Genomic DNA, 14984 nt, shown 5'->3' on the forward strand with positions numbered 1-14984 from the left:
AACTTGATTACATCTGTAAAGACAATATTTCCTAATAAAGACACATTCACAGGTGCCAGGGGTTAAGACTTCAACATTATCTCTTTAGGAAAAAAAAAAAAAAAGTAAGGGGGATACTATTAAACCCAAAACATCTACTAACTCCCTCTCCTTGCTCAGAGGTCAGCTCACATGCCTCTTGCTTACTACTACCTTCATGCAAGAAATGCCCACCTTCAAACTATATCCTTCTGTTGTAAACTTTCATCATGTCCTTCCCATTTTCCACATAAAACCTAAGACCTTTGGAAAATTTGTAACTATTAATATAAAAAAAAAATATAGTCATTTAATACTTTTTTTTTTTTTTAATCAAGGAGATCCATTTATTTTTTTGAGGGTCAAGCAACTTGAACTGATTTAATTTTTTCCCCCACTAACTGTCCTGCCCATTTCCCACCAACTGCTATTGTGTTGAAACTCCCTTGCTTCATGCTTTAGTAACATCATAGGCTAATTGTGTGACTTTCCCTTTATTTTTGCCTCATTCACATTCGTGTGAATACACTTATCCATTTAAAACTTCAGTCTGTTTGTTCTCTGAGTCTACATTGTTTTCTTCCATCCCCATCCTCCCACTCTTCCCCACTGTAGTCCAGAGCTGTCTGTATCCCTAGCAGCTTGTGATGGAGGGAGAGCGTTGTCTGGTTCCCACACTTGTCCTACCTGTTCCTCTTCTTAGTGCTCAGCTTCTGCAGCATGGAGGAAGGAGAGGGCAGACAGGGATTCTTCTGTGCTTGCCCATGTGGCGGGGGAGGTTTTCTTTCTGTTTAGATGTTTCTCAGGCTAACACGGCCTTTCAGAGTCCTCTGTGTGGCCAATACTGAAATGCTGATTCTTTTATGGGGCACAAGTACGGGTATTGCTGGGCCTTTTTGGATCCTCCCCACTGCATATTTCCGTACCATGGGGGATCTTGTTCTGGATCAGCCTCCTCTACTTCCCACTCCCACATGTACCCTCTTCCTGCTTCAACTCACCTACTTTCTGTAGGGTTCATTTGACCAACACAAAACTGACATACATGCGCCTTACTATGCAGAAGAAAGGCAGACCTCCCCACTGATGCTTCCTCTCTCAGGTCAGCTATCTCTCTGCTGACCCTTTCTACAATCCCCAGCAGCAGCAGGTGGTAGACAGTCAATGGTCTCTAAGGGACAATCAGCAGTCTCCAATATAGTGGAAGGAAAGATGTTTTTGACATCTTCAAGCTTTATAAGTGATCTTTTGCAAGTGAGTCCCCTGGGCTTTGGAAATAAAGGTATCTGCCTGGGGCAGAATGATGGGGGCTAGGCTCATTTCCTAAATAGAACATCCCCCCAAAATGCTGACCCCTCTCCCTTCCAACTCTACCCTTGTATTAACTGGATGTGGGGGGGCGTACCGATAGGCCTATTTAGTTCTCCAACTGGCTCTTCTCATTAAGCCTTGTGATGAGGTTACTATGGGGGTTCCCTAAACTTATAATATGGTGCATTTGGTAAATTGTATTTTCATCTTTGACAAGGACTCAGCTATAATTCTTGGACCAAAATAAAAATTCCAGTTGACATTCTGTGGCATATCCAAGTGACCTGATAAATAGTAGCTTCAAAGGAACAGATTTGATTTTCTCATATAGTAAGAAGTCTAAAGAAGAAGTGTCCAGGACTGGTGCAGCCATTCCAGCTTTCTGCTTCTCCATTTTTAGAGTCTTGTCTAATCTGGTCATTACTCCTCCAAGTGGAAGAGAAAAAAAAAAAAAAAAAAGAACGAAGGGCAAAAGGTTTAGATTAGCTGTTACTGTTCCTTTAATTCTGGAAAACAATAACTTTCCAGGAAATCTCAATTAGTAAACTGAAAGGAGCTGAGCCACTAGCTAGCAGGAGATCTAGGTTCATTTCCCATTTTAACAAAATCAAGCTTCTACTAGCAATGAACTATGGACAGAATGCATATTAGGTAGGCATTTAGCAATATCTCCAAACCCCTAATACATGTTCAGCTCCATGATAGCAAAGTCCCTATTTATTTTGTTTACTCCAATATCTTAGCTTTGTGCCTGGAAATTAACAAATATTTGATATATGTACTGAGTGAAACAGGAAATTTTTTTTTAGAACTGCCAAAAAAGTGTGCGGGGGAGGTCTGGCAGGTCTTATTACAGATCAGAACTCAATAAAATGGCAATTATTATTACAGAGCTAAACATTAAGCATGGTGAGGATGAACCTAGATGAGCACAAATACGCATGCTTTGGCTTTCTGACACTCTCAGAGTACAGAAGAACTAACGTGTTGAGCGCTTAGGGAGTGTCACTGGTTTATATACATTTTATCAATTAATCCTCAAAGTATTTCTTTGGAAACTGCAAAAGGGGTTTGAGAGTTGAAGCTCTCGTCCAAGGGCATACAGCTAGTGATAGCTCTGCCATTACAACCTATTAAGGATCCTCACCTTCAAGTACCCACAATGAAAAAAAAAAAAAAAAAAGAGTTGAAATTTTTTTTATTGTCCACTACATTTCTTTGCATTCTTAAGCTGCATCTGTTGAATCCACCCAAACTTTTTCTTGGTGATTCTGTCAAACAGATGCCAACCTGTGCCCTAAGGCCTTCTGAGGTATAGTCATAGCGAAGATGTAGTTTTTATAATAAAGACTTGGCTATAAAGTACTTTTTAAAGTTTTTTTGACTATCAACTTTTTTAATAGAGTTCTTCTCAATTCTTTTCTGTTTCTGATGTCTTTTTTCATGTTAGTGGTTGATATAGCTTCTCTCCCCTCCTTTCAGGTGGGGAAACATGTAACCTTATTTGTTAGGGTTGACAACGAAGGAGTACCTGGCCTCTGAGAAAGGGCCTGTCCTGTTATTTACATGAGATGTTGTATATCAGATTTATCATACCAACTCCATTTCTTTAAAGACTTTTAAAAGTTACACCTTGTTTTCTTTACCTGATTTTATGATATTAAAACAAAGTATTATTGATATTTTTTTTAACCTCTAAACCAGCAGTGTCCAACTGAATTATTTGAGTCACAAATGGGACTCTCATAAGTAATTTTAAATTTTCTGATAACCATGTTTAAAAAATGAGGGAAGAAACAGGTGAAATAAATTATAATAATGTGTTTATTAGTTCAACATATACAAGATATTAAGAGTCCCTGGGTGGTACATACCGTAAAGTACTTGACTACTAACTGAAAGGTTGACAGTTCAAGCCTGCCCAGAGGTGCATCATAAGACAGGCTTCTGAAAGGTCACAGCCTGAAAAACTCTGTGTAGTGGTTCTACTCTGCACACACGGGGTCTCCATGAGTCAGAATTGACTAGATGGCAACTGTTCTTTTTTTACGCAAAATATCACCATTTCAAAATGTAGTCAGTATAAAGTTATTCGTGATATACATTATTTTTCCCTACTAAATCTCTCATATCCGATGTGTATTTTATACTTGATTTGGAGTAGCCACATTTTTAGTGCTCAAGAGCCACATGTAGCCAGTGGCTACCTATTGGACAGCACAGCTTTAGATAGTTTTTGGGTGAAAGGTTGGCTTTAAGAGCTGGATAGAAGTTGGAAAAACGTGTGCAGGTTCGTGTAAGTTGTGTAGCATAAAGGAAATCTATACTTTGAACTGAAGGTCAGTGAAAATGAAGGAAACCCTCAATGAGATAGATTTACATAATAGCCAGAACATATCGGCAGGACCAGGCAACATTTTGTTCTGTTGTACATAAGGTCACCATGAGTCGAAGATGACTCAGTGGCAACTAACAACAACAACTTACTTTGAAGAAATAGTCCAGCTTGTGATAACATGTATGGTCCTTATATCCTTGGGCTCTGGGGTACCTCCTCATGTAGTCCTGCTTGACCAGGGAGCCACTGAGGACCTGCTGCACAGAGGTGTTAAACCCTGGTGAGTAGTCTGGATATCTGTGTCTTGCTCGAAGTCTCTGCAGGGAGAGGTAGGATAAACTATTTATTTATACATTCTCTGTAGAGAGACGCCAGACCTTACACAGATGTCCCACTTTTTTCCACCTTGCTATTACTTTCCAGCCAGGTGAGTAATTGAAATCGTGCATCAAGCAATTTAATGATCATTTGCTTTGGGGTCCTTACACTGGAATGATAATTGTGAGTGTTGCACTGTTATAAGCAGGCAAGAAAGGTCAGAGTCCCATGTTGTGTGGGCAGAGAGCCCATCAGGAGGAAAGGGAATTGCCACCTGTCCCAGAAATGAGGCTCAGCATGATGGGGCGGAAAGAATGCTGGGCTGAAAAGCAAGAAACCTCTGTGCTAACTTGGACTCCGCATATTAACTAGTTCTGTGGCCCTGTGTAAGCCACTTAACTCTTATGGGCCCCAGGTCCTCCACTGACAGACTAACAATGCCCAATGGGTTCTCCAAGCCTTAACGCTCTCTGATTCCATGTAGACTTTTCTTGGGTCCTAATGAACATCCCATATGACCTAACAAAAATTTGAGCTATACAGAATCATAGATAACATCTGCTCAACAAATCATAATCGCATAAGGCCTGATAGCCTTCATATCTTTTTTCCCCACCACTCTTATTTGGAATTTCTTCTAATTTTTACTTCCCTGCATCTAATTTTTTTTTTTAATTTTTATTGTGCTTTAAGGGAAAGTTTACAAATCAAGTCAGTCCTCGTACAAAAATTTATAAACACCTTGCTATATATTCCTAATTACCCTCCCCAAATGAGACAGCACACTCCTTCCCTCCACTCTCTATTTTCGTGCACATTGCTCCAGCTTCTGACCCCCTCTGCCCTCTCATCTCCCCTCCAGATAGGGAATGCCATAGTCTCAAGTGTCTGCTGGATCCAAGAAGCTCATTCTTCACCAGTATCATTTTCTATCCTATAATCCAGTCCAATCCCTGCCTGAAGAGTTGGCTTTGGGAATGCTTCCTGTCTTGGCCCTTGAGTCTAACTTTTATTTTTGAACATATTTTATTTTTCTCTTTTTATTGGAATCATTTCTCATAGACTTTAAAAAATACCTACATTTAAGATAGACTTGAACACTTTAACTCACCTGTCTTCTGGGTGAATTATCTTGATCACCATGTCAGCTAATACTTATGGGACACTTATTTGCCTGGCACTGTACTAAGAGCTTTGTCTGAATTACTCTATTTAATCCTCACAACAGTGATAATGTGAAAGGTACAGTTATCACATGCAATTGCCTCATGCTGAGATTAAGGCCTAGAGTGATTGAGTAAATTTGTCCAAGGCCCTTGTAAGAGAGAAGACAGAGAAATAATGCCTGTCAATGCCCCCCAGAGGGGAGGGACCCTGGGGTTGGGAGAAGTGAGTTACTTGCCCAAATTTTCATATCAGGACAGAATATGAAATTGATTCAGGATTGTATTTCTAGCCTCTGAGGTCCAGTTTTAGTGAGGCTTTACTTTTTCTTTTTTTTTACCTTTTTTTCCCCCTAATATTAGGGCTAGCAGTTTAGGACATTTAAGATGAGAATTACAGGAATATCACCTAAGAAGACACTGAAAACACTGTCCCTTGAAAAATATTTGAGATATAAACTAAGTTTAAAGGAATTTTTCTTAAATTCTATGATTATGATTATAGATCACAAAGATAAAATGGCTTTATATTATGGTTTTATATTAGTGCTATGTGCTATTTTTCCCTGTGTGGGAATTCAGATTTCAGAAATAGAGAAAACTTTTTTCCCTCTAATTCATTCTTTTACAATAAGTCCAATGATTATTCATTTAGATGAATGGTTTGTTTTCCAACTTTGGGAGTGGTGGTCCTAGCTTTATTTTAATCAAGGTGAGGCAAGCAAGCAAAAACCTGCTAGAAAATGTATAGGTATCGTTTAGTGTTACAATGTGAAACAATTCCACATTGCCTTTTAAATTTCTGATTTAATCAGAGTATTTTATGCAATAAAAAAGCCAAACCAAGCCTGTTGCCACTGAGGCGATTTCAACTCATAGCAACCCTATAGGACAGAGTAGAACTGCCCCATAGGGTTTCCAAGGAGCACCTGGTAGATTCGAACTGCCATCCTTTTGGTTAGCAGCTGAGCTGTTTACCATTGCACCCCCAGGGCTCCATTTTATATAATAGGTAGCCCCAACAAAGAGTTATTTTTAGAATAAATAAGGTAATATTTATATTCAAATCACACTTCTTCTGCTTGACAAGTTTCCACAATGTAGTGCTACAATGTCATTACTAAAACTGATTTTAATGGGTTGTATAAATAATATTTTTTAATTTTTTAATGCTTTTTATAAGCTCTCTTATTATCCTTTGAGATCAAACATGTTGCTGACAGTTGTACATAAAAGATTGACTCATGGCCTTTGTTATTGGCAGGCTGCTTTATGTGTACAGTTCAGCAGTAGGCTTATTACAAGCCCTTCTGTTCCAAACACTGGGCTTGGCACGAGGAGGGACAAGCCACGGTCCCTGCTTCCACAGGAGGTCCTGGTCTCGTGGAGAGGACAGACATTCAGTGACTCGTGGTCATTCACAGACTGTACGTGCAGCTGTGCCTCATGGCGTCTCTGTAGCTGACGTCTGAAAATAACCGCTCCACCTGTCTCTCATTGCTACATTCCAGTCTGGGCTGCTTCAGTTGCCAGAAAACCACAATCCTCTCATGACCTGTGCAGTTGCATTTTATGAATTCTAAAGCTATCCATACCTTCTAACTCTCGAAAGGCAAAGATTAAATAATTTGAAATTGGGACATTGTGAAATTTCTGACCACTTAAGAATTTTCTCTGATTGAGGATAATAAGTGAGAGATGGGAATTTAAAATGAAAACCTTGATCATTAGTGAAAGAGGAGGTCAGGCAGACATTGCTTTAGAATATAAAAGGCTAAGGCAATATTCACCACGACAGTATAAAATCTAAACCAACAAACCAAACCCAGTGCCGTCGAGTCAATTCCGACTCACAGCGACTCTACAGGACAGAGGAGAACTGCCCCATAGAGCTTCCAAGGAGTGCCTGGCTGATTCTAACTGCCGACCCTTTGGTTAGCAGCCGTAGCATTTAACCACTACACCACCAGGGTTTCCGTATAAAATCTACCCAGTATAAAATTGTTTGGATTTTCCACATTTCAGTCTATTATAGTACTTTATAAGTATATGTAAAAAGAGCATTTCTCCCACATCTACTAGAACACTTACTTGAAAGCTAATGTTGATGCCCTTCATTCATTAATTGTTAGTATTTATCGAGTGCCTACTGTGTGCTAGGAAACCCTGGTGGCGTAGTGGTTAAGTGCTGCGGCTGCTAACTAAAAGATTGGCGGTTCAAATCCACCAGGTGTTCCTTGGAAGCTCTATGGGACAGTTCTGCTTTGTCCTACAGGGTCACTATGAGTCAGAATCAACTCGACGTAAACAGGTTTGGTCTGGTTTTAGTTTACTGTGTGCTAAGCAGTGGGGATTTAATGGAAAACAAAATAAAATTCTGTATGGATCTTAAGATCTCAATTTTTTCATGATGGGTAAACAAAATAAGCTATTAACTGTATACTATATCTGGTGGTGATAAGTGCCAGTGGAGAAAAATACAGCAGGGTAAGCAATAGAGAATGACAGAGTGTGTGTGGGGGGGAGGGGAGGCAGGGGTGCTCTTTTATACAGGGCTGTTCTAGAAGGTATCTCTGATGAGGTGACAATTAAATGCTTTTCTTTGCTCAGATGGATCTCTCCTAGGCTCTCACTGCTCCTCGTTGCAGAAAATCCATTGCCCTTGAGTCAAGTCTGACTCATAGAGACCATATAAGTCAGAGTAGAACTGCCCCATAGGGTTTCCAAGGAGCGGCTGGTGGGTCTGAACTGCCGACCTTCTGGTTAGCAGCTGAACAATTAACCACTGCTTCACCTTTTTTCCGCAGGCTGTAGTTGTACAGCTCTCATATGTCCTTGTCTGCCTTCGTCCACTCTCACTCATCAACCTATCCTCAGAGTGTATTTATTTCCACAGACCCTCTATGTTTACTTAATGTTGTTTTCTACCTAATATTTTAATCTCACATTCTTCTGGCCATGGGGACTTGGTGCCTAAATCTTTCTTTGAGTTTTAAGTGACTTAATTAAGTTTATCATTGATTACATAGAGGCATCTCCCACTTTAGAACTATATTTTGAGTGTTTACCTTTAAGTCTTTTTGAACCAGCTCTTCTAAGTCAGAACTTCAAAAAGAAGGAGGAAAATTCTGACTTAAAGCTTTTCTTTCCTATGCTCAAAAATCTCTCAGAGTAAATTCAGTCTTTTATGCCTAGAATAACTGCATAATTTCCCCTGAACAATTGGCCTGATACTCCTTAAGTACAGCTGCTCATTCTAGCACAGCCCAGAAGCAGACCTGTGAAGAGAGAATGTTCTGGAAGTTGTAACACTGACCTCTCGTAGAGTATTAGAATGTGTTAGGCAGCAATAGCATAGGTAGTAATATGGTTTTGCTATTTTCATGTTTACACCTTGACCTTGATGGAAGAATGAGAAATCTTATTTCTGTATACCATAATATTGTGACTTTTCACTCAGAAGGAGCCAGGAATATTAGAGATGAAAGACTTTTATCCTGGAAAAGAAAAGAAAAAAAAACAATTTAGAATTTTATTCTTTATATTCTGAGTCAAAGAGTTTAGAAAGTAGATATTCATAGATAACACCCGGTACGATAGGTTAAAAAAACAATTTTAGAAAATGTAGCTGAATAAGTACCATTCTTTTTATTTGTGCTGGAAAGAAATTGTCCCATGCTAGTGTAGAAATAACAAAGGAAACAAATGCTTTTAAACGTTGCTGTGATCAGGGAGAAATATAGCATTTCTATTTATAACTTGCACTGAGTCCCACATAAAAATAGCTCCTACCAACAGATTTGCTCATATCTGGAATACAAAGTTGTTGCTGCCCGTGACTTGAGGAATTCTAATAAGAAGAACAACAGCGTTGGCAAATATTGAAAGTTATCATCATTCCTTTTACGTTAGTTTTTATATGAGTGGTAAATTTCAGTTAGTGGAAGAATCCTGGCTGTTTTAGATGAAAAGGAAGCCTTTGCGCCCTTCAATCCGACCCCATGGGGGCGGTTATGTTATTAGTTGTATCTCTGTGTGAAATATTTGTCAGGCTGATAGATTTAATATTTCATTCTTCTAAAGACTAATTTTGTGTGACTGGTGTGATAGCAAAATTATTAAGAACCCCAGAAATTAATGAAAACTATTTTTTCTTATTTTCAGCGAAGCTTCCTGGGCTATGCCAGCTTTAAAGTTGGGGAGCTGCTAAAGTCAAAGGAGCAACTGCTGGCCCTGAGCTTGAGGTGGGTCTGAAATGCTGTTAAAGTTAATAACCCGTGGTATTTATTGATGGCTGTTTGTCTTTGTAAGCCACAATTCTCGCAGATGTTTTAGATGTCAACTCTCAGATGCCTTATGACTGTAACAAGTTATAGTGAAACAGCAGTTATTCAAGTTCACGTTCAAGTTCACATTTCAGCTTATGATAGGTTATCAACCCTCAACTGAGAAAATAATTACGTTATCACTAAAGTGATAAAATGTCTTGGAAGTAACAAAATAATAATGATAATCATATTAGTAAATGATTTATTTATCATTTAATATAAATGTTAAAACGTTACTTTTAACATTTTTAAAAAATGTTATTTTTTAGATCAAGTTTGTTTCTAGGATTGAGGTGTTTGCCAGAGGCAACATTGTAGCTTTGTAATAACGGGGAATTCACTGGTTATTCTTTTTTTTAGCTTATTTTGTTGCTGTCATTAAACATGAACCACTTTTAAGTTCACACAGACTCATACTGAAACAAACGATAGATCATAGTTAATTTGGAGTATGAGTATAATTTGTTTTGATATAAAACATGAGACAGCAGTCCTTAGGAAGTTTAATGTTAATACTAAGAAGAGTATTGAATAGGTTACATATTTCTTTTTAGCTTCACAATAAATTTGAAACAAATTTTGTTGCTTTCTAACTATAAAAAATCTTTTAAAATTGTGCATATATGAAAAATACTACATTGCAATATTTGTATAAGTAACTATAAAAATGGTACAGAACACTGTGAATCTTGAGAAACTTTTTTTTTTTTTATTGTGCTTTAGGTGAAAGTTTACAGCACAAATTAATTTCTTATCCAAAATTTTATATAGAAATTGTTTTGTGACGTTGGTTGCAGTCCACACAATGTGTCAGCGCTCTCCCCCTTTCCCAATCACCCCGGGTTCCCTGTGTCCATCTGTCCAGTTTTCCTTTCCCTTCCTTCCTTCTCATCTTGCCTTTGGGCAGAAGTTGCTCCTTTGGTCTAGTGTAATTGATTGAACTAAGAAGCACATTCATCTCGTGTGTTATTGTTTGTTTTATAGGCCTGTCTAATCTTTGGCCGGAAAGTCGGCTTTGGGAGTAGCTTTAGCTCTGAGTTAGCAGGGTGTCTTGGGGCTATAGTCTCGGGGGTTCCCCCAGTCCCTGTCTAACCAGTAAGTCTGGTCTTTTGTGTGTGTGTGTATGGGTGTGCTTTGAGTGTGGTCTTTTTTTGTGAATTTGAATTTTTTTCTACATTTTTCACCTACTCTGTCCAGGACCCTCTGTTGTGATCCAGAAAAGCTTATTTTGATGAAATATTGTGACCGCTTTCAGGAAAGCAATACTGCCTTAAGTTTGTGTACCTCTCTCTCCCCAAGGACTTGCAACCGACAATGTATTTCAGTAATGATACGGCTGGCGTTGGAATCTGCACTGCTGACTTTCTCCGTTTTTGATTTTCCTTGATCCTTAGAACTTTGCCTTGTGATTTAAGAAATAGTATAAATTAATTTAAAGTAAATCATATACCAAGCAGAAAAATACTTGTTTTGGGGTTCTGACAGGTTGCTGTCTTCTCTCTAGCTTCTTTTAGGTTGTATCTTTTAAGCATCAGTTCTTTTGTTGTTGTTGTATTTTGTTTGGGAAGACATTGAAACTCCTTATAAACATTTATACATTATGCAAATTATATATTATATATCTTTTAGACATTATAAAATATTATAGTTTTGTGGTGTTATCCCAGTAAAACTCTACTGCTGCTATTATTTCAGTTCGAAAGTATGAAAGGAGTAGCTAGAAAAAAAAATAGCTATAAGTGTCATTGAATGATGTCTTAAAAATATCTCTTACTAGCCCAGCATGGCTCTTGGCTCTGACCAGCATGTCCCTGGAGTCATGATGTGAGATGTCAAACACTGAACTAACTTAGAACTACTAGTGGTTCACATGTTTCCTAGATAAGATACATAGCACTCTCCTCCTCATGTTGCTGACTCTAAAGCCACCAAACCCATTGCTGTCGAGTCAATTCACAGTGACCGTATTGGACAGAGTAGAGCTGCCCTACAGGGTTTCCAAGGAGTGGCTCTTGGATTTGAACTGCTGAACTTTTGATTAGCAGCTGTAGCTTTTAACCACTACATCACCAGGGCTCCATGCTACATAATGGTATAACATTGAGACACTGGTGTTGAAACAGAAATTGAGGGAATAGAAATTCTTGGTCAATGAAAATTAGTGAACACATACAATGATACCTTAGAGGGAGACTGGAGGAAAAGGGTCAACTTTAGAGCACTACACTTGGAAGAAAAAGAAAATGAATATAAAGTGATTTCAGAGTTAGATGAAATCAAGACAAATATCCACTTTTGAGTTTAATACTCCTGATTCCTAGTCATTTGATTTTGATTGTATAAAAGGAAAAGCAAATTCAACAGCAAGTAATACACTTTACTAGAAAAATAAAATTTAGAAAACCAGCTTTGAAATGGCTAGGTTATTGTTTCTTCCCTTTTTTGTGCCTTGCCCAATATGTGGTCTTCCCTCCCTATGAACTAAGCAGATTATAGAATGATAATAGCCTTCTGATTCCTGGTACCTCATATATAGATATATAAATATATAGATACGTATTTTATTTTATTTCTCGTGTACTTTAGCTTCTTTCTTCTGATTCTTCAGTCTCTGAGATAGTGAGTTGGAACAACATTAGGTCAGGGGTAGGAAGCATTTTTTGTTTGTATTTTTTTTTAAATATGCCTTTGCTCTGATTTTGTCTGATTTTTCTTTCTTTTGTATTCCAATCATTATTTTATAAATAATGGTGATTCTCCAATTCCTATGAAACAGATTCACAGATGTAAGGGAATATTTATATGTATCATTCTTTGGCAGGAAGTTCTTTTTCTTCATGGTGTATGTCAGCTTTCCAAAATCTGTGTAGTTCTGCTGGTGCTCACTGTCCCTTTGGGTTACTTCTTACCGGGATTGTTCAGACTCTGAAACTCGGACACTGTGCAGACTTCCATGTCTCAGTTGGCCACTGTGTCTCTGCGCTTTGAACTGGAGATCAGAAATATGAGATTTTTCTTTTTTCCCACAAATTTAAAGGGACAGAAGTAGTGGGTGTCTAATTTGTACATTTAGATTCTAACTTCCTGAAATAGATTGTATATTTTTGAAGTTTTAAAGTAAAATTTGTTTGCCTATATTGGGGGAAATGTCTAAAGTGCTTCCTATAATATAACTCACCTTCATTTAGATGCAAAGTTTACCAAGTTTCTGAGTGTTCTAGCATGCAATTTGCTTTGCTATTTTACATTTTGGTAGTATCAGTCTCAGCATACAGATTAAATAGGTATGGTGAAAGAATACAACCCTGACGCACACCTTTCCTGACTTTAAACCACTCAGTATCCTCTTGTTCTGTCCGAACAACTGCCTCTTGATCTATGTAAAGGTTCCTCGTGAGCACAATTAAGTGTTCTGAAATCCCTATTCTTCACAGTGTTATCCATAGTTTGTTATGATCCACACAGTCGAATGCCTTTGCATAGTCAATAAAACACAGGTAAACATCCTTCTGCTGTTCTCTGCTTTCAGCCAGGATCCATCTGACATCCCTGGTTCCATGTCCTCTTCTGAAACCAGCCTGAATTTCTGGCAGTTCCCTGTTGATATACTGCTGTAGCTGTTTTGAATGATCTTCAGCAAAATTTTGCTTGTGTGTGATATTAATGATTTTGTTCTGTAATTTGCACATTCGGTTGGATCACCTTTCTTGGGACTAGGCATAAATATGGATCTGTTCCAGTCAGTTGGCCAGAAAGCCATCTTCCATATTTCTTGGCATAGATGAGTGAGCACCTCCAGCGCTATGAGTCAGAACCGACTCGACGGCACCCAACAACAACAGTATCAGTCTCTTCTGATTTCTTTTAGATCTCAATTATATTTCCTGCTTTTGTTCTCTAGCTCATTGCTGTATAGCTCTGTCGTCTGTACTGTAATGTGGACCCTTTCATGGAAGTTTATAATTGTGGGTATGGAAGACAATGGATAATCTTATACTAAAAACCCAAGCCCACTGCCATGGAGTCGATTCTGGCTCGTAACGATCCCATAAGGTTTCCAAGACTGAAAATCTTTTTATTTTTTAAATTTTTTGTTGTGCTTTAAGTGAAAGTTTACAACTCAAGTCAGTTTCTCATACAAAATCTTATTGTTATGTGACGCTAGTTGCTCTCCCTACAATGTGACAGCACGCTCCTCTCCACCCTGTATTTCCCGTCTTGCCCCCCTCTGCCTTCTCAGCTCACCTCCAGACAGGACCTGCCCATACAGTCTCATGTGTCGACTTGAACTAAGAACCAAGGCTGTAAATCTTTACCAAAGCAGACTGCCACATCTTTCTCCCGCAGACCAGCTGGGGGTTTCAAACTGTTGACCTTTAGGTTAGCAGTCGATCGCTTTAACCACTGCACCACCTCGGCTCCCTAATCTTATACTACTACTATTACAAATAATAATAACAACAAGAACATACTATGTTCTTTATGCCCTGATGAGTATGTTAATATATTTTCTCATTAATTCTTCTCAAAAAGTCTATGATGTTATTATTATTTTCCCCATTTCATCCATCAGGAAACTGAGGTATAATAGGAAGTGGTTAAGTAACCAGTGCAAAGGCACGAGGCTCATAAGTGGAGAAACTAAGGTACAAAGCCACATTTTTGCCTCCAAAGCCTGTGCTCTTCGCAATTTACTTTTTGTTACCTTTGAAGATGGAGAAAACTGATGTGTGAGATAAGTCACACATCACAGAACTTGTTAATGGCAGAGGTAAGCAAGTCCAAGGTCACTCGTTCACTGTTTGTTCCACATTTGTTTTCACCACAGTGCCTGGTCTTGCGGGAAGGAAGGAATGAGTGTTGACATGCCCTGGGGAACTCAGAAAGGTTGTCCATGATGGCGGAAAGGGGAAACCAGCCTGCTAGTTTAGGGAGGGAATCAGAGGCGGAGAGAAACCTGCTGGATCTAGCCTCACCTGAGAACCACAGCATTGTCAGGCCCTGAGGCTGATCTGTTGCCTAAGTTCCTGACAATCATTTGCTCTACCAACCGGATCTGCATCTTTGGGGACCATACAAGCAGAAATTAACATCCTAATTATTACCGTCTTATAGTTTTTTTTTTTTTTTTTTATAGTTTAGTAACAGAATGGAAAGTTAGATCTGTCTCTTGGAATGAGGTTAGAGGGCAGGAACAAATTCTGCTGTTCTTAAAATATTCAAACAGCCAAAAAAAAAAAAAAAAAGTAAAACTTGTGTTCTGGGAACTGCTTCTCAGAAGAACTGAGATAGATGGAAGCATTTACCTTGTCTGTGCTTTATTGTGTATCTTTTCGTCTTTTCAGGTTGGATTTAATTTAGTGATCATTCGTTTAGCAAACATTGATTAAGAACTTTTGATATGCCAAGTATTAAGTGCTTCAGAGAATTTAAAAAATGGCTGCAGAGCTAGATTTCTGCAGTTGCTGTTACTAAAAATATTACTAATGGACCATATTATTTATTGCG

General features: G+C 38.5%; 1 protein-coding gene across 19 annotated transcripts in view; it reads left to right on the forward strand.

Annotated features, from left to right (window-relative positions):
* Window positions 1–14984, forward strand: part of INPP4B (inositol polyphosphate-4-phosphatase type II B) — a 976853-nt gene that overhangs the window by 673334 nt on the left and 288535 nt on the right. For 17 of the 19 annotated variants that reach the window (XM_049905358.1, XM_049905352.1, XM_049905340.1 and 14 more), the window contains one exon: window positions 9313–9392. In XM_049905358.1, the coding sequence (XP_049761315.1) occupies window positions 9313–9392 (80 nt within the window). Of the gene's footprint in view, window positions 1–8902; window positions 9056–9312; window positions 9393–14984 lie in introns of those variants that run through there. The other 2 variants (XM_049905353.1, XM_049905354.1) reach the window with 2 other exon arrangements.

This window comes from Elephas maximus, chromosome 13 (assembly GCF_024166365.1).
Source record: "Elephas maximus indicus isolate mEleMax1 chromosome 13, mEleMax1 primary haplotype, whole genome shotgun sequence".
NCBI lineage: Eukaryota > Metazoa > Chordata > Mammalia > Proboscidea > Elephantidae > Elephas > Elephas maximus.